At 31.0% G+C, this 26,234-nt stretch overlaps 2 protein-coding genes and 1 pseudogene across 8 annotated transcripts; 1 reads left to right on the top strand and 2 right to left on the bottom strand.

Moving 5' to 3' along the window:
* Positions 1–3,333: 3,333 nt before the first annotated feature.
* LOC111302089 (transcription factor TGA9-like) lies at positions 3,334–9,587 on the bottom strand. Of its 3 annotated transcripts, none has more exons than XM_089744749.1 (13): positions 9,015–9,587; positions 8,538–8,691; positions 8,349–8,440; positions 7,945–8,024; positions 7,445–7,726; positions 6,461–6,499; positions 6,303–6,362; positions 6,120–6,197; positions 5,965–6,013; positions 5,208–5,479; positions 4,879–5,100; positions 3,895–4,037; positions 3,334–3,754 (listed from the first exon to the last, which is right to left on the bottom strand). In XM_089744749.1, the coding sequence occupies exons 2-13, from the start codon at positions 8,648–8,650 to the stop codon at positions 3,667–3,669; spliced, it is 1,518 nt and encodes a 505-aa protein (XP_089600875.1). In that variant the 5' UTR covers positions 8,651–8,691; positions 9,015–9,587; the 3' UTR covers positions 3,334–3,666. The 3 variants fall into 3 exon arrangements, with proteins under 3 accessions (XP_089600875.1, XP_089600876.1, XP_022753762.2); XM_089744750.1 differs by having other exon boundaries at positions 8,538–8,676; positions 9,015–9,147; XM_022898027.2 differs by lacking the exon at positions 9,015–9,587 and having other exon boundaries at positions 8,538–8,894.
* Positions 9,588–12,727: 3,140 nt separating this feature from the next.
* On the bottom strand, positions 12,728–17,777 carry LOC111301276 (F-box/LRR-repeat protein At1g67190-like). 4 transcript variants are annotated; one of them, XR_016328290.1, is made up of 5 exons: positions 17,269–17,774; positions 15,304–16,792; positions 14,583–14,733; positions 13,163–13,876; positions 12,728–13,062 (listed from the first exon to the last, which is right to left on the bottom strand). XR_016328290.1 is itself a non-coding variant. In XM_022896833.2 (2 exons), exon 2 carries the CDS (start codon positions 16,629–16,631, stop codon positions 15,372–15,374), a length of 1,260 nt encoding a protein of 419 aa, XP_022752568.1. In that variant the 5' UTR covers positions 16,632–16,792; positions 17,269–17,777; the 3' UTR covers positions 15,116–15,371. The 4 variants fall into 4 exon arrangements, 1 of the variants encoding a protein (XP_022752568.1); XR_002691507.2 differs by having other exon boundaries at positions 12,728–13,876; XR_002691503.2 differs by lacking the exon at positions 13,163–13,876.
* Positions 17,778–18,925: 1,148 nt separating this feature from the next.
* On the top strand, positions 18,926–24,538 carry LOC111302088 (cell division protein FtsZ homolog 2-1, chloroplastic-like; annotated as a pseudogene). Its single transcript, XR_016328289.1, has 9 exons — positions 18,926–19,307; positions 19,786–20,039; positions 20,157–20,538; positions 21,414–21,712; positions 22,456–22,546; positions 23,224–23,348; positions 23,523–23,614; positions 23,924–23,980; positions 24,097–24,538. The product of XR_016328289.1 is annotated as a cell division protein FtsZ homolog 2-1, chloroplastic-like (transcript).
* The last annotated feature ends 1,696 nt before the right edge of the window (positions 24,539–26,234 follow it).

The raw sequence follows: 26,234 nt of genomic DNA, 5'->3' as shown, positions 1-26,234 counted from the left end.
TGTACGATCCAAACATTTTGATATGATATTTATTGAAGGCATTTTTGAACAAAAACGACTTCAATAAGCCTGTGAAATTTTTTGACCCAATTATTAAAGGCATTTCTTATAGAAAACGTCTTCAATAATTTCATATAATTTTTTATTAGGTGATTATTAAAGACGTTGTCTGTCAAAAATACGCTTTTAGTATTCATTAAAATTTTTAAGACAGGATTATTTAAGGCCTTTTAGTCGAAAAACGCCGCTGATATCAAGTTTTGGGTGACGTTTATAAGTAATAACATCGTTATTTGAATATTTAGTGACGTTTTGATAATAAATGCCTTAAATTTTATAAAAACATGAAAGCTATCGACATTTATAAGTGAAAGGCTGCTACAAAATTGTCACTAATATGCCATTTTCTTGTAGTGGTGGTCACCTTTTTTTAAGTAGTAAGAGATTCTTAAATTTTGTCAAAGTACATGTTTTTGATCAATTTGAACATGTTTGTTTACGTTAAATCTAATGAATTCAAAAATAATTATTTTTGTACAATCACTCAACATATTCAAACTCAAAACAGACAAGGAAAAGTAAATTTTTCTAATCACTTGAGCTAACATTTGCTTGATGGTGTTGTTAATTACTTAGCCAGTTATTCTTACTTATATATATATATAATTAGAAAAATTAATATCTAAAACCTACTTAGAAAAATTTAAAATGAAATTCAACAAATTCAATATAATATTGTTAATTAATAAGCACTGTGAGCATGGATTAATTTTATCCTCCATTTTTATGAGAAATGATAAACTTAACACCAACATAAAATTTTTAACTTTGTATTTTTTTTTAATAATTGATTTCAGTAACTGAACTGAGATTAAATTATTTTTTTAATTTGTCTCACTTTTTGAATTTATTAAAATTAATTATTAAAAAATTTTAAGACTAAAAAAATTTAAAACTAGGATAAATTGATCTTGCCCAAATTTTATTATCTAATTGTATTCGAATAAATATTATTTCAATATAATGAGATGTAAATAAATCAAATATATATCAAAGATAAGAAATTTTTTTTTTCTCAAACACATAATCAGATAATAGCATAACTTACATTATCATTTTCCTTAGCCATGATTCCTTTCTTGAAGATCATAGAGCCATTGCCTAAAAGTAGGCGACATGCAAAAGAATATAAAAAAAGTTAAGAAAACTTTGTATAATTTAATTCATTTCGCCAATAACACTTTGATTGGTGTCAAAATAATAAAAACTCTCAAACATTCAATCGAACACGTGTGATAAGAATGGCAAGCATTCAGACACATGCATGCACGATGCATGTTGTTTTTCTTTATCCATTTTTAAAGCATAAAACGAAAAAAAAAAAAAAAAACTTTGTTTTGTTCTAATGAATTTGATCCTTTTGCATTGATTTTTAAATAGGGTTCCTTTTTTCTAACTTTTTTTTTCTTTTTCTTCATTTAGAAAAAAAAAAAGGAGGTTACTTTCTTATCCTAGTGCACTGCTTCACAACATGATAAAGCAAGAGTTGTTTTGCAGCTTTTGTATTCTTTATAATTAATTAGCTTATATCTTTTTATACTAGTCCATCCTAGAAAATAAATATGGATTTATGTTTTCCTTTTTCTTTTAACCTTCATTTTGGACATAACAAATTACTATATTTGAATTCAAGAACAAAAAGCTCATTAATTTAAGTTGCATGATAAAAGATAATTCCTTTTTATTTCTTATTAGTTCGTTTAGCTATTTTTAAAAATAGTAAAACATCATTTAAGAATTCAAATTTTAATTTAATTAATTTATATAAACATTCTAAAAAAAATAATATTTAACAAATTTAAAATTCAAATATTAAAACTTAATTTTTTTAGACTACGATTTTTTTTATACACAAAAAAAAAAAAATTCATTACTTGAATGAAGAGACAAAAATGCATGCACGTATCAAAATATGAACATGTCAATCCATGTTTATACCAAACCAAATCTTTTATCATTTGATTAATACTTACATATAAAAAAATTACTGACTTTTGAATTAAATAACATTTTTAAAAAATTACAAATCTCACTCATTTTTTTTATTAGGTTAATGATGTAAGAATAATTCCAAGATTTATATGTAAATATTAAAATATTATAATCAAATAAATTAATTAACATATCTGTTCGAGCAGCCACAGTTGATAAACAGAAGCAACTACCATCCTTAAATTGTATGTCCATTATATTTGTAATTATTTATAACTGCAAATTGGCATTAGTTCTTTCCTTTTTATTCCTTATGGCTAATTAAGAAACTTACAGCTTCAGGTATTTTATCAATGCCATGAAAATCATGCATAATTTTATCCTAAAGATATAAACGGACAGACCTCAACAAATTCAGTTATAAACTCTAATTTATATTTCTTGTCTTAAATTATTATAAAAATTCATATTTTATTCACTGTCATTACATAAATATTATACATTGTAGTGACAATTCATAAAATATTAATTTTAAAATTTTAAAATTCTAAAAAATACTTTTAATTTCAAAAATATATTTAATTTTTTTTTATAAAATGTTATTATGGGATTCAATAATAACAATGTATAAATAATATACACAAATAATATATAAAATATAAATATTTATATTATAATTATCATTAATAATTACCACCAACCTTTTTTTGTCCAGCACTCTTCATTCAAGTGGCTACATTTTTTACGCTGAAGGAAACAAATCTCTCCTCTCTGTCTCTCTATTTTTTTTTTCTATCTGTTTCTCCGTTAGAAAAACCTCTCTCAACCACTTGAAATAAATGTACATATGTTTATTATATATTAGAGGTTTGCAAAACCAGCTTCTCTCTCTCTTTTCCCACAGAAAAATTTATAGAAGAAAACGACAATGTCTTCTATCTGCCTCGCTGTCGTTTCTACCATATAGAAAATTCTTCACAACTACTATCTTTAAATGAAGAGAAACAGACCACGCACACTCACTCTCTTTTTCCCATCATTTCTATTTTATAAAATTATTAAAAGAAGCCAATGTTTTCAGTCTATATCTCTCTTTTTCTTTCAACAATATTTTTAGCCTTCTACATCATTCAAGAGCCACCAGAGTCAAGGGGAAACCTGACCTAATACATACATATATATATTTAAATTCTCAAAAATATATTGACTTATATACCATCTAATGTTAGTAGAATTTTTAAATTTTACGTACAGATTAATAGGATAATATATATTTTAAAAATATATTAAAAATAAAAAATCAATTTAAAAAATAAAACGTGTCAATCTTTTAACCTCGTGTAAAATTAAAAAATTAGTGATATTGTATAAAAAAAACTCATTGATTTATATACCTCACAGCTTCAACGTTTATTTTTCCTGATGATAATCTCTTAATTTCTTTCTAGAAAAGATAGAAGCTCCGTTATGCATACTAAATTGACTTTTTTTTTCATTTACAAGGGATAACTTACTGATAGAAAAGATTAATAAAAGAAAAGAAAAGAAAGTCCTATTTCCTCTAATTTTAAGTAGCTTGATGAAATATTCCAATATTTCGCATGGCTGCAGCTTTGTGAAAATAAATACAGGATTTTGATTGCTGATGATGGCTGACTCATCGGAATTTTTTTATCAAAAGTTTGAGAAATGATTCTTTGATGGTTGCACCATTTGCAATTCCGTCGTTGTTTGACATGAATGATCATCACCGATCAAGGTCCTATATCAGAGAAAATTTTTGGTAATATTAGGCTTAATTAGAGACGTAAATTAGAAAAATCTGGTTAACAGACTTTTTTTTCATTAGGGCTTTTACTATAGTAACGTTCATAGATTTGGTAATAAAATAAGAGATCTTACTCTTGGGGTCGGGACAGCCAAAGAGAACTAAGTGCTCGTAACCGCGCATGGTACTCGCCGATCATCAGAAAACACCGTGCTGCCTGTCTAACCGTCAATATACAAGGCAATTGGTGAAGGGTTTGCTGTCTTAAATTGTCAGCCTACATTACAAATACTAGTTATTTTAATTCATCAAATCAAATAAATCAAAAAAGGGTCACAAACAAGGTTAATTTCAATGATTAGAAATCAAATCGTGATAGTTTCAAATAAAAAAAAAATTAAGTACTCAAGACAAACATAATGACCCTATGGAAATTGAAATGATTTCCAAATGCAATGGCACATGGATATTCATGGCTTGAAACATTTCAAAAGGTTTGAAAGTTTAAAATAATGTAAGTTGTCTTGTTTTAGGATTGGGTCCATTTCAAAGTTTCAATCGTTCATCAAAAAAATAAGAATCTTTCAATCAAATGGTCAATCAGAATTGTCCATTGATTGTTGAAGCTAGGGTTTTTTTTTTATTTTTTTTATTTCAACATATATCACTATCAAACAACATTTTGATAGAAACCTTAGAGATAAAAATACCCCATCAAAGCCATAGCGTTCAACATTTGCAATGGATTTCTTACATATTAAGGAATATAAATTCTCCCCATAAAATGATTGTTGACAAACAAAACAGAAAGAAGGCATCGCCGTAGACATGGTGGCAAGAGTGATTAGACAGTATTAAATTACATAAAATCATATTTCTAAGTTGACTAAGATGCGATAATGATGTCTTCAAATTCTTTATTTTCACCTTCTTGTTGCATGAAATATATGTATCTAACTAAAAATGGTATCAGCAAATTCTATTTTTTCAGTTGATTGGACTCAGTTTTCTTGATAAAAATTTAAGAAACCCTTGTTGTCAACTTAATGGCTGTTTCGATATGCTAGTATTAGTAATCAAAGAGATTTTTTAATTCTGATAATAATAAGTTTAATTACCTGGCGAATGAAGCCTTCTAGATTGGCAAGCTTGCCTAAGGCAACAGCCATTTGTTGCATTCCACCAATGACTGGAACGCCAGCGACAGTGTCAATTAGAGACTGCTGGAGCTGTTCGAGGCCTTGGGAGAGTGCCTCTTCTGCCTGTTGTGAAGAATGCTGGAGGCTGTAAATCCCCATCACTTGCTGCTCTGTTAACGGGTCTAATTGTGATATTAACAGCTGATCACCAATGATTAAATAAAAACAAGGAAAAAGAAAAATCAGAACTAGTTTAAAGATCAAACTGCCACTACTAAAAATAGTTCATTTTTAAAACTGCCTAAAACCTTGATGAGCTCAGAGGGCCTAAAACCTCCAATCCAAAGGAAGCAACGCTCAGTCGGAGTTGTCCACATCCCAGTTATAAGGTGGAAAACATCAGATTTTGCAGCCGCTACCTTCAACCGGAAAATTTCATCATAATGTGAAATGTAACTGTCTACAATTATTCGAAGGTCGCTGTCCGAAAGGTGTGCATGTAATTCAGTTCTAAGCTCAGATATGTGCCTCTGATCATCTTCTAACCATCTTGAATATTCCATGTCAAATATTGCAGCCCCTAAATGAAGACAACAATAATAATCATGATAATAATAACAATGGTGATGAACTAACACAAATGATTCCAATTACTATGTACTATTACATATATATATTTTAATTTATTAAACCAATTGATACACCAATGATTTAAAAAAAAAAAAAACTCATCCAAAATTGACTAAAAGTTTATGGGAAAAAACTGTGGTTCAATGTTCAACTAGCAATCATAAAATTGAACAACCTTGCAGGATAGAATCAGGAATTGTAAAAATTTAAAGTTTATATCTATTAAATATCGTCTCTTAAAAATAATTATGGATTCAACGTTCTATTTTATTTTAAACTACAAAAATGTGCTACACATTTCTGTCACTGTTCTTCCATAATTACCCATCATAGAAAACACATTCCCATTTTAAAGTCTCTGAATTGTTGGTAAATAAGAGTCGTTTTAGTAAATATACACTAGTGCAACATTAATTCTTTTTCTTAGAAACTTACCAGAGCTGATATTTCCAACAGCACCAGCACAACCTCCCAAGAAAATTCCCTATCAGTATTACACAAAACCCAGAAGTCTAAGCACATAAGAAATTTTTTAAAAAAAAGCCCCCACCCCCAACCAAAGGCAAAGAATTGGAAGAAATAAAAGAAACCTCAGATCGAGCTCTCTGAAGATCTTGCTCAAGTTGAGTTAGCTTTATTCTGCTTGTTTCTAGTTGCTGAACATAAGCCTGTTTAGACATTAAAAAAAAAAAGAAAAAACAGTTTATTTTATACAGACATGTAAGCGAGAAACTACATGCAAATGGTTTTTGCATGTAATGCTTTTATGTTACCTTTTTTCTAAGACGGCTTTTCCTTGCAGCTTCTCTGTTTTGAGCTAAACGTCTCAGTGTCTGAAAAACAATTTTAAACAGTTTTAACTTTTTCTTTTTGGATTTAGAAAGAACACAAGAAACGAAGAGTTGGGTTTTCTTTTTTTTTTTTTTGTTACCTTAGCATCAAGCTGTTTCTCAGAAACTGAACCCCTTCTCTGCAACATTATTAAAAGTGCATGAATTAACAGATGTATAATGCGTGTGAAATAATAAAGAAGAAAGGGATACAAGAGAAGACAAAGAGCGATGGTTGGTGATTTAAAATATTCTTATCAAGCACAGACAAGAAGTTGGTCAGGAAAATGAGAGCATTTGGCAGTTTGGTGGGCTGGGAAACTACTAAAAAAAAAGTGTTGTTGCAGTTATTTTACTAGTCACATTAAACTGTCTAGCTTAGGTAGCTAAACCGGAAAGTTAATTTAAAACAGTACAAATATAATTAATGAAGATCTAATAAGTACTCTTGAATTTTGAAAGATCGGAATATAATGATTAGAGAGATCTCACAAAGTTTCTGGTATGAGTTGCTGATTGCTGATGATGATGTGACTCTTGTTCTTGTAACAGGTAATCATGCACATGATGAGGGTAGAAAGAGTCATCAAAATCTGCCATTGTTTAGGTTGGTCTCGAGGTTGTGGGTGTAGAATTTGGGGTGTTTTTTTTTCTCATTCCAAGACCGATTTTCAGAAGATAAAAACAAGAAGTTTATCTGTAAGTTATAGGGATTGAGTGAACTGGGCTTACAGTTTACAGTGAAAAAGAGTGGAAGCAGATTCTCTCTTTGCTTCCGAATATGTACATCTCTTTCTCTCTCTTTTCATGTCAGACATTTAGCAGAAAATCGTTCAGGAATCAGAAAAACACTGTATCCTTTGATTCTCTGTGGGTTGTTGGGATCTGTTCCTTTGTGTATAAAGATATGCACAGAGAGAGAAAGAGAAAAAGAAAAAAAAAAAGAAGAGAGAACGAAAACAGTAATAATAGCAAAAAATGATACCATCTTAACTTTTTCCTGAGTCGTTGGGATATGAAGGAACAAGAGTAAGAGAGAAAACTGTGGAGATCAATTATTAGGCATGTAACTGTAGTTTAAGGACCTTTTCTTGGGGTTGTTTGGCAGCTGATTGATTCTGTGATGTTCCTGTTCTTGAGGTATCGCTTGCCATCTCTAGTTTTTGTTGTTGTTGTTGTTCCTGCTGCCGTTGTTGCTGCTGATGCTGTTGGTGCAGCAGTGACTTCTGGTCAAAAGCCTGATGATCTGAAGAAGTTGCCTTTTTACTGATAGGAGACTCTGGTTCTTGCTGGTTCTCAGTTTTGCTTGAGAGAGTATTCACTGCTGATCCTGAGTCTGTGCTTTCCACTCCTGACTTTGAACTTCCCTAGATTAAGCAAAAGTTCCAAGATGGGAATTAAGAGAAAAATCCCAAAAACGTTCATCACTTCAAGGGAAGGAACTCATCTAATAGCATTAAAGAGGTACTCTAAAACCATAACTTTGTCAACTCTTTGAGTATAGGAAACCTCTTCTCTTATAAAATTGGTCCACTGTCAAACACGTTTTTATCTAAAACTCTAGATATATAGGGTAAAAAACTACTCTTGGGGTTTGCTGAAATCTCATTGGCCAAGAAGGGAACATCTCTAGAGTAGCTGCTGGTCTGCCTGTTGTGAATAAAGCTGCAGAAAATCACAAAAGCAAACTATCAGAGAATCACCCAAAATTAGGACTACCAAGATCTGCCCACTCCTTTCTCTTTTGTACAGTTATGGAGTCAGTAAAATCATGGTAAGCAGGACAGATTTCTATGTTTGTAGCCTCACGCCATTCAAGCTTCTCGCCTCAGTATCATTATTGTATTGGAAATGCTAACCCACCACCCCTCCCTCCCACTTTTCCCCTCTAGACGTATTCAAACCTCTCTCTTTGAGCTGTAGGAAAGTTGGTTAAGCTCAGCAAACGTCAGGAAAATAAGTGAATGATAGGAAAGGAAAGGAACATACGTGCTTTAGCTTCATCATTTCTAATTTTCACTCCTTGCAGCACAATCGCTTCTTCTAGCTCTCCAAAATCAAGGACAGATCGTTGTTGATGGCTGACACAGGAATTGACAACCCATCAATGAGCAGAACAATGAAAACAAATTAAAATGATCAATTTTGAAAGAAAGAGGAATTCGTCAGAAGAGATACATGAAACTTGTAGGAATATTCATTCCATGAAGAACTGCATAAGTAATTTGATGAAGGTGATTTGAAGGTCCTGAGTCTGTTAAACCTGTCTTTCCAACTCTATGGTTCGCCATGCAAGACTTGTTCGTTCGACCATTCTCTAAACCAGAAACAACTGAAAATAAAAAAGTGAAAAACCTTGGCTTGAAAAGAAAGAAAACTATATTAGTTCCAGGAAAATAAACAGAGGAAATGGAAAAACCATTCCCTAGAGTTTCTATTCTTTTGTTTAACTCAGCTGAGAGGAGAGACACAGGGAAAGAAAGAGAACGCAGAGAGACAAAAGACCAAAGCTTTCTTGTCAAAGTGAATCTAAATAGAAACAAAGAGGTCCAGTCTTTTTCTTAGATATATCTCTTCTCTAATTGTAACTTTTAATCCTTCGTGGGAATCTCTTTCTTCTGATTTCTATCTCCACTTCTATGTGAAGAAACCAACCTGATTGATTAGTCTGCTTTTCTTTTCTTTTCTTTTTGGGAGCTTTTTGCTTTATTACAACACAACACCTTCTGTTCTTATGGTACACAAAATCTTGTCCTTGCAGACCTGCCCCTCAGGGCCAGACCCTCTCTTTGAGTTATGTCTTTTTGTGTGGAGCTTTGAGTCAAAAAAAAAAAAAAAAGTGTGTACAAAAAAGAGGATGGGTCCTTCAGCAAGAACCCACTAGAATCACTGACTCCTACTCCACTCTCTCTTTTGTAGCCGCCTGTGTTTTCTCATTGCTCCTTGTTATGGACCACTTTAGGACTGCAAACTGCAAAGTACTCATCAAAGTAGAAAGACAAATAAAATAAATAGATAATGAATTCAACATTGAATATTCAAATGACACAAGGTTTTCTTTCATATTGAAAAGAAAATTAAAATGAGCAATGGTAAAAAGAAAATAGTATCAAAAAGGAGAAAGTTTATAGAAAAGAGGGTGGTTTTCTTGATCTTTATAGCATATATACATGTCAAGGGGGATATGAGTTACGTTTGACAAATATTGATTTCTTTAATGTTCTGCTCACACCATTTCAACCAGAAAATCAGAATACTCATCAACAAGCAAAAGCCACTTGCACATATATTTAATACTTGACCTTCAGATGGATTTGTTTGGTATTATTCCATTTGTTGGTGGGTCAACATCCATTCCCTGTCATCACCTAAACCCAAGCCACATTCAGATTCCTTTCCCTTACTAGAATTTTGTTTCTTTAGGAGGGCCTCAGGCTACAGGGTCATTTAGCAGACTAGATGTCACATAAGTTCCAGATTAAGAGCTTAATTCCCATATTCGGTGAGGTCTCCTTGTTGCCAATGTCCCAAAACTGTCTCTAGACATACAAATCAAAGCTTGTGCCAATCCTAAAAGCTACCCTCAAATTGCAGACTGTCTAACCCAAAAAGAAAAACAATTGAAAAAAATGGTTAAAGAAAGCTATATATTTAAATTTTTTTGTTTAAAAAATTTGTTATAAATAGATTCTGTAATTTTTAACGGACATAATATAAAAATATTACAAAAGTAATATAATTTAAAATTATAAAAAATATATATTTTTATATAATAATATAAATTATAACATAATAATTTTTATATTTTACACGTATTAAATAAAAAATAATCAAATGCTAATATATGAATTACTTTATCCGATTATAATGGGTTTTAGAGATCCAAAACCAGCATTATTGAGTACATATTATTATATTATATATAAAGGGTAAGAGAGAGAGAGAGAGCTTTTTTGGTGATGGGCCATGATTCTTTCATGAAAGAGGTGGAAAGACAACTATTTTATGTTGCGCTCATCTGCTACTCTTATAGGTAAATATGCCCTCTACCAATTTTTCCTTCATGATGCCAATGATTGGTCTAAAAAAGAGGAGGGTTTGAATCAAATAGAGAAATAAACAGATCATGGATTAGGTGATTATGTGTTTTAAGTCCATACTTTTGTTCCTAATAAACTGTACAACATGTTTTCATAAGGAAGATTTTGATAAGCCTTTCAGATTCATAGATTCCCATGGATATAGCAATTCTTTCCAAACAAAACTGTGGTTTCTTTATACTTGCATGTCTGCAGAAAAGGTGATTGGTCCAGATCAAATCCTAGTTTAATTATACCTTTAGAAGAATTTGTTTAGCTATATTTATAGATTGAGTCATTGCTTGTCATTTAAGCATGGAACTTAATTATATTTGTATTGCTTAATTAATAGGATAAAATACATTATTTGTTTATTTAATTATGTGCATATATTTTTAAATAATCATTTAATTATTAATACATTATTGATATTATCATGCTAATATGTCGTAAAAAATTTAATAATTAAATAATAAAAATTTTAATAATTAAGTGATATTTTAATAATGCCACTATAATTAACGGTATCCAATTAATTTGCATAAGATAATGGCCGAAACTAAATCCCACTTTGCATCATATCATTATTATAGTTGCTTGATATTAGATTTGATAATTTAAAATACAATACGATAATACAATATGAATATGATGAATAAAGAATATGAAAGTGACAGTTTAAAATTTTAATAATTATTATATATGAGTTTAATAAAATAAAAAAAAATTATGTTTTTGTATTTAATAATTTAAAATATAATATGATAATACGATATGAATATGATGAATAGAAAATATGAAAGTGACATATTTTAAAATTTTAATAATAATTATATGAGTTTAATAAAATAAAAAAAAATTATGTTTTTGTATTTAATAATTTAAAATATAATATATGAATATGATGAATAAAGAATATGAGTGACATAGTTTAAAATTTTAATAATAATTATATAAGAATTTAATAAAATAAAAAAAATATGTTTTTGTATTATCTTAAATGATAATACGTAATTTTCGTATAAAATATAATATAAATATATATATTTTAATATTTTATATGATAAGAACATATAAATAATTAGATTTAAAATTACTCCGACCTGTCCCAATTGATAAAATTTCAATTTTAAATGGGATGGGGAGAAGCCGTCAATCAGATGGATCATGATCTTTCATCACAGGGGATCAATACCATGTTAACCAATGATTAGCATTGAACCCCCAACCTCAAAAAAAACCATCAAAAAATATTTTATTTAACCCCATTTTGGGTACTATTGCTTTATGGTGAAAAAAAAAATGATTTGTAAATTACTGAGGTTAGATCATTGGTGTGGGGGTAAAGATACGATGAGCAACTTCATTATCTTGAATAACTAACGAATCATAACAAGCAGCACACCTAACATAGAGGTCACTTGTTATTACTTCAAATTTTTTGGGGGTTTAAAACATTAATAATGGAAGAAGGTGGGAAGTTTTGGATTAAGTGCATTATTATATCCAAAGAAAATTAATGTAACTAATTAAAGTATCCAAATTGAATATTTTTCCCTTGTATCTAGCTTGACAATTAAAAAAAAAAAATTGTAAGTGTTAAAATTTTATTTTTCAAAAATTGAATTAAATCACATATAATTATATCGGTGCTTTGAATTCTCAAATTATTTTGAATATAACTTTACAAAAAGAAATTTTTTGCCTTGCTTCTAAGTTCAAATCCATTCTTAATTTTTGTTTTTTTTTTTTCATATTCATAGCTCCATTTAATAGCCGAAAATTGAAAATTATTACTATTATATGGTGACCTGTAGCTTTGGCTATCCTACCCCAGAATTGGTAGATGAGAGTTGGTTGAACAATTTTCCTTAGCCAGCTATACAAGCAAGCAAGCTCTTTTCCTCCACTTGGTCGGGTATATACACTAAGAATTTGAAGAATTTCTTCCCAATGGCCCAATTGGGAGCATAATTTTGACCATCTGCTGACAAGTTTATTTCTAATACTCTGACTAATATATGGAGCCTAAAAGGCAGAACACTTTGTTTTTGTCAATGTTCTTCCCCAACCACAAATTCTTTCACATGGCCTTAAAAGAACACGTGCAATGCAATAGTGAGCCACTGTTGGAACACCAAGGATTTCCCTTTCAGCCTTTCAGCCATTCAGCAAGGTAGCCATGAAGAAAGAAGAAACAAGAACCTGAATGACACAGAAAATGAAATTGCAGCATTTTCAGATCCTCGAATTCATCAGGTTGCTTCCTTGCAATGATCTCACCAAATGTAATGTACAACAGCTGAACTGTATTTCAACGTAATAATTTATGTTTGAAAGTGTTAAAAGTCACAAATGAATTGTTAAAACCACAATAGTGATACTAAATCAAACTTCAACATTCAAATTCAGTCAATCTAATACCACCCACCAGAAAAGGAGTGATATAAGAGGTAGACCGACAAATTAAATTTGCTGAGACCTGATAGCATAGTACTACTCAGAAGTCATAATACTATGTTCATAAGTCGGCCACAAAGAAAAGAAAAGAATCGAGGAACCATTGGAAGTTTCTCTCCATTCCAGTGCTGCAGTGCAGGCAGTATTCCTGAGGCAACCCAAACCTGCAGACAAGGTAAATTTTACCATCAATGCCGTCCCCCATCCCAGACCCATCACTTTCCCTGTAATACACATTCATGCATGCAGAGTGTGCACACTTACAGAGAGTTGTCAAACCGAGCAGCAACTGTGGAGCATCCTAGTCTAAAAAATTACGAACAGTAAATACATAAAGAACACAAAGTAAAGCACATATCTGTCCATTGACACAGGAAACAGAAAGTTCATGTAGATTTACAACATGTACTCATTTCTTCAGCTGAAATAAATATACCATGCAACCATTCCCTGGAAAGGTAATAATTCAGTGAATTTCCCAAACAAAACACATTAACCAAACACACATTATCGCTGCCACCACCACTTGCCTGATGCAATTAGCTCCTTGATTACAGTATATTAGAAATGGCATTACCGGTAAATATCAAATTATGTAGCAGGCTCTCAAACTGGTGTAATTACAATCAAAACTTGATGTAGAAGAACTCCAATACTAAGGCGAACAGATTAATATGCACTGCTAGATTCTGACGGGGGTAAGCATTCAGTCATTTTTCTCCAAGACACCCCCCCCCCCCCCCAAAAAAAAAAAAAAGACAAGAAAAAAGTGAAAAAAATGTAACAGTACATAACAATATCTGTATTCCATAATTACTCTCCTTCATTCTTACATTTTTTATGCCAAAAAAATACCAACCAAACTTCCTCCTTGAACTTGGTTGAGGTGGGATAAATTCCACTGAGACAGGAGGGACTTTCCCATTCCTTATTCCTTTTGATAAGGAGGGACAAGACATAATTCTGTTAGTCTTATCTCTGCAACCCATTTGCCAACTAGAGTTAATTTTCTTGCTTATCAAAAAATGACACAAGCAAAACATATAAAAACAGATGGTCATTCTATGACATCGTCATTATCAACAATACTAATGCAAAAATGCCTGCATCTCTATTTGTTCTCTCCATATAGAACTCTTTCCCATGTAAATGTCAAATGCGAAAAGTAACACTCGAATCACTCAAAACCAACTCTAATAAATAAATAAAAGAAAATGGTGCCAAAGCAATACAAAGAAGTGAGAGGCAAGCTTTGTTTACAGAATTAAATAGCCAAGGGAGCACACGGAATGACAGAAATAAACACAATAAATTTGGAGGCTAGAATGTAAGAACTCAACAGAGGCTATTTTAGTTTCTAAGTTCATGATGCTCAACAGGTATTTGAGAAGACAGTGCAGAAGGAAAAGAACAAAGGAGATACAAAAATCAAACGGCTTAGCAGTTAGTACTTTGTGATCAGTATTTGTTTCCTGTACCCTGCAGTATGCCTTCTCATTAATAGCACATAAGTAACCAATTGGAAATTTCAGAAGGAAAATCCATGCTGTTTTTGTTAAGAGAAACGGTCAAAGCTAAGGAACCAAAGATGCATGCACTGCTGGTATTTGATTTAACATGAAGCTAGGTCATGAAATGACAAGAAGAAAAACTAAATGCGTGAATGCAAGAGATAAGCACTCACCATATAGACTCAGAATCTTCTCATCGCATCCTGTTATTTTATCAATCAATGGTCCTGATCTTATTTCATTTTATAGGTCATAACATATGTCAATGTGGCCATGTATATAGCATGTGCAACATAACATTTGTTCCAGTATTCTGATACAAATCTGCAATCCAACAAAGTTTTGGAAAAAGTAAGCCACTGAGAAATCATTTCCTCTTTGCTTTTTAAATATAAATGGTAGAGGCCACTGCAACTTTGAAGCAGAAAATTTTCTAATAACAATCACATTTTTCAGAAGAAACCTAATAACCATGAGTGTCACAAAAAAGCAATTCATCACATTTATTAATCTTCCTCACACTACTGAAAATCCATGAACTCCAAATGAAGTTATACACATAGGCTAGGCTTGTTTATACACACAAAGCAGTATATTATTTATTGGATAAAGCTCTTTGAAACTTTAGCTTCATCAATATAAGCCAGCAATACAACAAGGGCTGTCCATGTTACAGCAGGTATAAATAATAACAAAGAATCTTCAATTTCGGTATAAAACAAAATGGTCAATAATAGCAAAGGCGCAAAGTGACAATTAAGTGAAAAGGACAACAGTATTCTTTTGATTGCATACATTTTTCCAATCAAACTGAAGAAATACCAGCAATCATTCATAAGATGCAAAAAAGAAAAAACAAAAGGATAAACAGGATTTACATTCTGTAATTCTTACCTTCATATCTGCTTATATGGTTCATGATTCAACCAATACTTGAATTTAACAATGCAATTGAGAGAATTTTACTCATATTCAAACTGAACCTCTACATGCATATATTTCCTCATAAGCTGAACAATTGATGAGGTGAAGTTGGCCAATATCTGGCATTCTTCATGTGACTTGGCTTCTGAAACAACCCCAAAAATAATCATTTTTTTAAGATTTGGGCATCGTTTTAACAGCTCCTCGACCCAATGTGCAAAGAGATCATTAATTACAGTCCATCCAAGCTCCAGCACCATCACATTCTCCAAATTAGAAGATCCTTGGAGACCATAATGCATGATGCCATCTCGCAATTCATAACTTAATGAAAGATGGTTCAATTGTGGAAAATAAACTGCAATTGTTTCCAAATCCACAACCTCATCTTCATCATCAAAGGCCACATCCCAAAGCCGAAGCTTCCTCAATTTTGAGGATCTTGAAATCATCTGGTAGAATTTTGGCCAGATGATTGTGAAGTTACTGACATCAACAACCTCAAGATTATCAACAGTCTCACCAATGTCAAGATGTATCACGCTAACATCATCAATCTTGAAATATTTCAGAGTACCTTTCCCAATCAGTTCAAAAAGTTCAAGGGCACAATCCCTCAAATGCAAACGCTCAATACTATCAGCCTCCAGCATAAATTTATCCAAACTAATTGCTTCAACATAAATACTCTTTAATGTTGGGCTGCTTAATTCCACTGTCACCTGTGCATCTGACATTGCTATTTCTGGATTGACAAGTTCCAAGCTCTCAAGCTTTGGACATGCAGTGAGCAAAAGGCTCAAATCCAAAGCCGAAATACTAACATGACTCAGTGAGAGGGACTTCAAACAAGGGAATCTCTGAAAATTAGGTTCAACCCCTGTTATTGAATTATGGGATAGTGCCAACTTTTCCAGCTTCTGCCTCCCACAGATTTCGAGAATGTTAACATTAGGGCTAGTCCGGACATTATAAAACAACCGGCGCAAGGTTTCCCTCGTATACATGAGCCAAGCGATAACAGTTGAAGCCGAGAACTCATCAACATCATCCATCAAAATCGATAGGCCTTCCAATCCTGTAGTTTGGAATATTGTTTGAGTAATCAAGATCTCTAATCGTCTAGGTGTAACATCATGAAAAGCAGGCCAATCATTAGAATTAAATGCTAGGGTATGAAGGTGTTTCCGACAAGCCTCTCGCCATTTTCGACATGTTGCAGATGCTATTACCACATCTCGGGCACCTCCAAGCCGAGATAAAATGTTTCCAATGACTTCAACAGGTAGGTTTTCCATTGCCAATAAAGATCAAAAGCCTCAAATCGACAAATTGGGTTTTCTGAAGATGCTCAACTAGATATAAGCAGACAACACAAATTCTTCACAACTCAACAAATAAGGTTGAAATGGGTTTAAGTCATTGCCCAAGTCTTCTTTCCAGCACTTAAAAAACAGGTCTGTCCAATAAAACAAACACAAAAGCTACTCAAAAACATGATTTTTAGTTAGATCTTCAAACAGATTCCACATCCAAATAAAGCAATCTAAAGCACAATATATATAAGCTTTGTTGGGTTTAAAAGGGAGTTTTAAGTATCATAATTTCAGCAAGATTCCAACTAAATAAAGATCCAAACAAATGAATGATCAAAGTCAAAATCAAGTACCTGGGTACTTACAAAATGTCTCATTTACAGGCTAAAATCAATTCAAAGACTCAGAAAAGAGAATAAAATATGGTTCAACACAGAATAATCCCAGAATTCAAAATACCTATAAATCCAAATAAAAAAATTATTCCAAGAAAAAACATCAAAAGTGAAATTTTAGCATCTGGGCATTTGACAAATATGTCAAAGTTTACAAAAAAAAAGGGAAAAAAAAAACCCAAAAGCGAAACAAACCAACCAATAGAAGAAAAAAAAGAGCTTACCAGAAATCAGCGAAAAAGAAGATTGGTGATTTTCCAAATGGCAGTGACTAATGATTTTAAGTGAGTGATAAAGAATAAATAAACTTCGTTGAAGAGTTGGATTCAAAGTTTTTCTTCTTTTTTCTCATTGGGTTTTTTTTTTTTTTTTTGAAATTTATATAGACAATCCAATCAGACGATAACGTCGATGAACAACGCTCCTGTCTTTCTCCTCTGTTTATGCAAACCTGGCTGCCAATGGCTGTTCACACCAATGTGGGTGGGTCCTCTCTCTCTCTCTCTCTGTCTTTTTTTCATGGAATATTTTTTATATATTTTTATGAATTAACATACTTGAAATGTTTTTTTCTTTTTGTTGTAGAATAATTTTTTATATTGTGAATATGTGATCTACAACGTAATTTTTTATAGAAGTACCAACAGGTACTCGGATCCGTAAATTTTTTTAATAAGTTGATGATTTATTTTAGTTTTGAAGATGAAATAATTTTTGCAGTTCCTAAATTGATTTACCTTTATTTTTAAGATTAAATAATTTCTATTATTTTTAATTTTTTTAACTTATAGAAGTAATAATTTCAAAAGTTTGGGTATTTCTTTGACAAAGAAACTTTTTATAAAAAATTAAGAAAAAAAATTAATTTTGACATACCTACAATTTATCAATTGATGTTTGATAATTTAAACGCTAAAATTTATAAAACATAAAGCACAAAATATTATCTATTATGTTTTAAATATATCTACAAAATCACCATTCACACGTAACGTGTAATAAAAAATGAATTAATATGTAAAGTGATTTTTATATTATACATAATTTTTATAATTTAATACTTAAAAAATAAAATTTATATTTAAAATTTAAAATTTTATTTTATCATGCCCTTAATATTTTATATTGTTATTAACATTTAAATAATTGATAATTTCGTAAATATTCGTGGTTAAACAAAATTTAAAGGTAAATAAATTATTTAATTTTTTAAATTAAGATAAAATATATCGTATTTAATAATTTAATATAAATAATTATAAATAATGTATTTTAAATTATTTTAATAAATAATTATTGATAAATTTTGAATTTAAAATTTTTTTATAAAAATAATAAATTTAATCAATGAAATTAATTATTTATTTATATTTTTATAAATATTTATGAATCTGGAGATAAAAAAATGAATAACAAAAGTAGCAGTCATAATTACATGATCAAAACTAGATTATATTAAGTTGTCTTAATTCATTTACCCGAGTTCATGATAAATTTCACATCAAAGCTTTTTGTGATAAGATAGATAAGAGGAAAAGACAAAAATAAAAGATTTATTAATCTAATACTTATAATTTATAATTTACTTTTAACTTAATTATTATAATAACAATTTTTTATTTTTTAAAAATTTGATAATTTATATATTTATATTATAAAAAAATATTAATAATTTTATTATATTTTATCTAAAAATTATATATTATAATTTATATTAATAAAAATAAAAAATATATATTTTATTTTATTAAATTTATATATAATTTTTATAAAAATTTTAAATTATATAATTTTATATTTATTTTCATATAATTTTTTATCATTTCACTATACTGTGTTTTAGATTTTCAGATGACTTGCTTCCATGCTTCTTGTCCGGCATTAGCACAAAAATGATAAGGACAGATGTTAATCCAGTTTGCAGCGCATATCACGAAATTTCAGTAAAGTTAGTTCACGAAATTTGACTTTGGTGCGGACTTCACAAAGTTGGAAACTTGAGACTTCGTTGGAGACTGACAAATCTAAACAACTAACCCAAAACACGATCTTTAATCAACTATCCAAATCGAGAACAAGTCAAGTGACCAGTGATGGTCCCGTTTCTTTAGTTTGTACTTCAGTATTGCACCCGCCATACTTTAAAATTAGAAACACCCATCTTTCACTTTTCGACCCTTATTTTTTCAGTGACCCAAGTGTTTCCAATTTCCTTGGAATTATGCTTGGCGTCCAGTTTCCTTGTATTCTTCTCTCATTGAAGGTAATTTTTCTTGATGGTTGATACCCAATTGTTATTTTCCTTGTTTTGTTCTTTTTCGATGCTTCACAATTGGTTCTTTCAAGTCTTTTTCACAGATTTTACTTTTATTCGAGTTCTGTCTACATTTGTTGGTTTAATCTGCGGTTTAAGGTCATTCTTATTCTGGGTTTTTTATCTCGTTGGTGGGTTTTTAGTTCTATGCGGTTAAACGTTGTTGTTGATTTTGCTTCCATTTGTATTTTTGATGATCTTTTACAAAGGCTTTTTTTTCTTTTAGTAAATTATCAATTTTCACTCTAACAAAAAGGTAAAACATTCCTTATTTGTGTTTAGTTGTATTTTTGGACCATCTTTGATAAAGCGTTGTGTTGAAATAGTAGAATTTATGTTTATTTTGCTTCATATTTTGTTTGTTGAACAATGCAGAACTATTTTTAAAATAAAACTGTATTTTGATCATTTGGGTTTTAATAACCAGGTTTGGAACAATGATTGGTAGCATAATGTTTGGTGTTTGAGCATATTGGTGTAAGAAAGTGTAAGTTTCAGGAATTGGTTTTGTGCTGCTAATATGGCAGCTTGTTCATCTCCTTGTTTTGCACCATTCGACTGTCAAACATCTGTTGCAGTGCTAGCCTTTTCGAGAGAATATAGTTTGAAGGAGAGGTGGACTGGCAAAGCTAGTTTCTTGAAAGGTTTTAACAAGAGTGGTTTATTGGGTGCTTGCCAAAGGTGAGGAGATTTACCAAGTTTCTCAAAGTTTAAATGCTCTGTTAATTCCAATAATGTTAGCCTAAATCGTAGTAATGATTCTTTTCTGGATTTACATCCTGAAATTTTGAAGCTCAGTGGTGAAGAAGATGATATATTTTCTTGTTTGGGAAAGGAAAGTTATTCTAGAAACATCGCTGAGAGCTTGAGTGAATCCTGCAGTCGTAGCAACGATAGTGAAGCTAAGATCAAAGTTGTTGGTGTCGGGGGTGGTGGGTCTAATGCCATTAACAGGATGATTAAGAATTCAATGAAAGGTGTGGAGTTTTTTATAGTTAACACAGATGCTCAAGCCTTGAAGATGTCTCTTGTGTTGCCAAAGAACTGTTTGCAAATTGGCGAGGAGCTGACTAGCGGTCTTGGTGCTGGTGGGAAACCAGAAACCAGCATGAATGCTGCCAATGAAAGCAGAGCGGCGATCGAGGAGGCAGTTCATGGTGCAGACATGGTATTTGTGACGGTAAGTTCTATCGCATATGCTTAATTGCTAGAAGCTGTAAGTTACTCCAGTAGTAGATTCATAGTTGGAATTTAGAACTCTCTTGCAAAGAAAGTAGTGAACCCCAAGCTTACCTCAGCTGATTCATGTAGCCACTCTTAAGAAGGGGCATCGAGCAGGCGTGGGGTTCAAATCCCAGCACCTGCAATCCCTTCCCCTATCTCCAGACTGCAGCTTCCTTTGTATAAAAAAGGAAAAGTAATGATAACTTTGGTCTCAGTTCTTCAAGGGAGCATAAAATCTATGAGATTGAGTTTTATCCCCCCCCCCCCCCCTTTCCTGCTGTTCTTTTGGTTAAACAATATGGTATCTGCCTTTTTGCGATACTATTGGAGGATTTGTGTAGCCTATGTGTTAACATGACTTGCAATATAAAAGTTACTATTTTTCTATTTGAGTAATTAGTTTCTCTGTCAATTAATGAATCAGTAGTCCTTTTTTAATATAAAATTATTAAACCTGATTTCTCTAAACCATTACCTGTAGTAATTTTGCCAATATTTTGATACTTAAGTTAGATTAAGAACCACATATTCAACCTAGAATGATTATGAGGGAAGTGATATTATATTTTCCTACAAGGTTGTGCCTTGCTGTTTAAACTTTCTAAATTTTAGAGGGTGCCAGTATGCTCTATTATGTGATTTGATATGTTTGGGTGGAGAAGGGGATTAAAGTTCCAATAACAATGCAAAACGTGGTCAGAAGAGTTGCTATGAGTGTAGATTTACTATGTGAGACAAATCTGCTGGACTCGTGGAGCAGAAGGCTGCTTAACTTTTTCATTCTTTTGTTGGCTTTTGGATGTTGTTTTACCTTGGGCATTAAACCTGCAGGCTGGAATGGGAGGAGGAACTGGCACTGGTGGGGCTCCAATAATTGCAGGCATAGTAAAATCGAAGGGAATCTTGACTGTTGGCATTGTTACAACACCATTTTCTTTTGAGGGATGGAGGCAAGCAATTCAAGCTCAGGAGGGAATTGCAACCCTGTGTGAAAATGTGGACACACTTATCGTTATTCCCAATGACAAGTTGTTGACTGCAGTCCACATGCCACCTTAGTAACTGAAGCATTTAATTTGTCAGATGATATACTTCGGCAAGGTGTTCGTGGTATCTCTGATATAATTACGGTAGGTATGCATTGTTAAGTCAATTTTTCTCTTTGCCCCCAAGAATTCTTTGTATAGTTCAAGCACAAAACACCATCAAATCAAAAGATGAAAAATAGTGATATTAATTGTTATCCATCTTGATTTTATTGCTATAATGCACATATTTTCCTGAGTAATGCAGTTTGTTCTTGCATTGTGTCTATTTATGTGCTTCAGCTCATAACCGGTGCTTGCCCATCAGGGTAGGCAGGTAATTGGTTGTTTAGAAATTTGTAAATGGTCAAACTTCAGTTTTTATTCATAGCTTAAAAACCTTTCATGATTAGGGTCTTAAACCAGCTTGCATATATTTCTGAATTAGAAGTTTCATATTTGATTCACTTCAAATGCACAACATTATTTTCCTGCTTCTTATCAGTGATTATAAATTGCTAATGTCATGAGGGAGCAAAAGGATACAGCTTTGTTCAATGTTAATGTTGTTATTTGTCATACTTTTCAATTGGTGAATTGGTGTCTGGTGTATTAAAATATTTGACTCTTCTGGTTTTTTCTAATAATTCATCTAAGATGTTACAATTGCATTCCACGACTTGTATTGAAGTGCAAAATACATTGCTTACATCAATATGTCCAGTAGAGGTTTCCTTGTATTCATCTGTTGTTCTTCTGATTAGGGTTTCTCGAATCAGATTTCTTGGTCAATTACATTTGCCATTTTTATGTTATTATCTCCTAATATTTGCAGAATTCTTCTGCAGGTGACGGGTTTAGTTAATGTTGATTTTGCTGATGTGCATGCTATCATGAAAGATGCAGGTTCTTCTCTAATGGGGATAGGAACTGCAACTGGTAAGTTTAGGCCTTACAGTCTCCCATTCTTAAGGGAGAGGCACTATTAGTATGACCCAGCTTTGGTTCCTTCATTGAATTTTACTGCTTTAAGTTTATCCTTATGATCGAATTACCAATAACTTCACAACAGTCTATAAGATGATTGCCTGTTGCTCATGCACCAAAACAGTGATCTATGAACTTTCTTTTGCTCATAGATAACGAATTCACGATATTAACGTCTTTATGTTAAGAACAAAGAAATAGTTAATCTTTAGTACTGAACATGATGATATACACTTATGAATCATTTATTTCCTCGATTATGCTTTCCTTAAGTCTCAAGATTGAATTAGTTTACACAGTATGTAATTAATTGAAGTTATAAATAAATATTTGTTCTTTCTTCTTTTCTCTTTTATGCCTTGACGCTTTTCTTTTTTGTGTCGTTCTCCAACTTTTGATTACAATTTTCTAGTCATATTTGAAATAGTATGTAAAGAGAATAGAAACACTATTGCTTCAATTCAAGTGCTTTTCTATTATAATATTATCCCATTCATTTTTATTATGTATGAGTATGATATCCTATCTGTTTTTTCCATATGACTTTGTCCCTGGTCTGAAAAATGCATCTCTTGGGTATTTATACTTTAAATGCTTAGTATAACTATTAACATTTTGCTAACTTGCAGGCAAGAGCAGGGCAAGAGATGCTGCATTGAATGCCATCCAGTCATATTTGCTAGACATTGGGATTGAAAGAGCTACTGGTATCATCTGGAATAGAACTGGTGGAACTGATTTAACATTACTTGAGGTAGGCCATAACCTTTGGCTGGTGTAATGTGCTCACTTTTTTGGGGATGCTTTTGTGGCGGTTGATAGTTGAAACTTGAAATGTTGGCTATTTGTCAGACCTTAATCCATGTTGTTGGACATTTTGATTGGTACTGATCCCACTGTATTTGTCAAAATTTTCCTTGACAAGTAGGTGAATGCTGCAGCAGAGGTTATATACGACCTTGTAGATCCAAACGTAAACTTATATTTGGAGCAGTGATAGATCCATCGCTAAGTGGCCAAGTAAGTTTAGTAGTTAGAATGATATAAGAATGCTAAAAGCATCTATCTGTAACCATTTTAATTTTATGGGCAATATTATTGGGCAAATTGGAAAAGAGATAAAGCATATATTATAAGATTCTCCACATTATCATTTAATAGCCATCTCTAAAAGTACACAGCAATTTAAAATACGGCATGGTGAGACAATATGAAAACAATATGAAAAAAGGCACATATTATAGCATCTAAAAGTTTGAGTTCTTAAATAGTTTTCTAACCTGAATATAAATGTATCTTGCTTATTGACGGGCTTCCTTTTGCTTTTAGGTCAGCATAACTCTGATTGCCACTGGATTCAAGTGCGAAGAAGATAGCAAAGGCAAGGTAAGTCTTTTCACTTCATCTCTTTCCAGTTTACTTCATGTTCTTCATATACCCTTTTGATCTGGGAATATGTAGGAAACTCAACTTATGCCTGAAGATGTTTCTGTTGGTTTCAGGAAGCGATTTCCTTTTACTGATGATTGTTGGCTAGAGATTCCTGAGTTCTTAAGGAAGAAAGGTCGTTCGCATTATCCACAACTCTGATTTTATTTTCCTGAAATGTAAAGTCTTTTCTCCTTTTTGTTATACCTGTTAAGCTTTCTCAAGTTTTTGTTCTTTACAGAGGATTAGAATAGAGTGCCAGTTTGGCCAGATGGAAGTTAATATTTTCTGATTAAACAACATGCTGTTGAATCTTGGCATGTGGGCTAAGTGAAATACTGATGCCTTTCATTTTATTCTGTATTTGGTGTGTTTAAAGCAAGAAAATGAGAGACCCAGCAGCAAAGTATTCAAATTCAAAGCCCCCAACAATGCCAAGAACTAAATCTAGTAATTCGTGTATTCTTGTCATATAAAATATTGAAATTTGTGTATTTGTGCTGTATATTATACAAAAATTGCATGTCATAATTCGTATCAATACTAAAACATGAAATGTGTTCTTTGGTTTTTATTAAACTCATATATAGTTATTATTAAAATTTTAAATCATATCACTTTCATGTGTCTTTTATTCATATCTTGTTCGTTTCTTTTTATTGTATTATGTTTTAAATTATTACATCTATCAAGATCTTGCATCTCTTTTATATATATATATATATTCATGAAGAGGATATCCAGATTTCAGAGTTAACCTTTAACTTAGATAATTTGTGGAAATAAAACGATTCATTTTTTTTTTATATTTAAAATTATAAAGATTTGAACTTTGATCATTAAAATTTAAAACTCTAGTGCCCTATTCTGTTGGCATGGAATTAAAGGATCTAACATTGGGGAAGAAGCTTTTAATAAGAGTAATCAATTGACTTCAAATTTAATGTTAATAGAAATTAAGCCGTATCAGCATCTAGTTAACAGATTGACTGCATCATATTAAATTGAGCTTTACAGAAGTATGATGGATTTTTTCTGAGAATTATCATTTTTATGTTGAAAATTAAACTTCTTTTTCCTCTCATGTGCATAAACCTTTCATCTTGAGTGAAGGTGAGATTCCACCAATAACCGTCTGTGCGGCCACCCTTTCTTTTAGTTTTAATGATTGGAATTTAACTAGTCGCAATTATTAAAAAAAAAAATCCCCCTTAAAAATCATAATATATATTTTATATGGTCATTAATTATTATTATTAAACTTAGACTTAAAATTGTTTATATTTACGTAGCGGTTTTAGAGGTCATTAAATGAAATTTTGAAAAAATTTTGAAAATGAAAAATTGCCATCAATTTTTTTTATTAGATGTGATTGGTTACTTAAAAAATTATTTTTTAATAAAATTTTAAATTAATTAAAATCTATTAAAAAAATAATTTTTTATTTATAAAAATTAAAGTTGAGTTCGAGAGTGCGGTTATGTGTAATAAAGGATTAGTACCACTACAATATTCATTTTAAAAATGATATCAATTAATTATGTAATATCTTTTAATTTTGATATTTAAAAATGATTTCCTTGATTTATCTTATTGTAACAAAAAAAATTTTTCTTTTTTTTTTTTAGATATTTTACTTGAAGATAAATAAAAACTTTGTGTATTAAAAATTTTTAAAAATATTTCAATACTCTGACAATATTAAAGGAAACTTTTTCACTTAAAGATTTGTCAAAAATCGCTACTCATATTTCTCTAAAATTTCATCATCGATGGTTCATATTTATATTTAAAATCAACATTTATAACATAAATAATAAAATGATGTAATAATATTTTCTTTTTATAAAAATTTGTTTCTTGTTTTTTTTTTCTTAAATAAAAAGTAAACAAAAATTTTTATTGACAATTATTTTAAATGCCCCCATTACTTTGGCAATGTCTTAGAAAAAATTTCTTATTTAGAAATTCCTAAAGAATCACCACTTGAACTTTTTAAAGATCTCATATTCAGAGAATTTCATTTTTGTCATTTTTCCTTCTTTTTCTTTATTATTATTATTATTACCTTTTTATTATTAATTATTGTAAAAAATTAATGTATTATTATATATAATTTTATTCTTATTAAAAAAAATTATTTTTTTATCATTTTTTACTTATCTTTTTATTATTCTATTTTTATTTATTTTTTTATGAAAATTATTTGTA

This window comes from Durio zibethinus, chromosome 15 (genome assembly GCF_047325235.1).
Source record: "Durio zibethinus cultivar Kanyao isolate XHJ-2024 chromosome 15, ASM4732523v1, whole genome shotgun sequence".
NCBI lineage: Eukaryota > Viridiplantae > Streptophyta > Magnoliopsida > Malvales > Malvaceae > Durio > Durio zibethinus.
The sequence above is the reverse complement of the archived record's forward strand: the minus strand, read 5'-3'. Positions and strand labels throughout refer to the sequence as shown.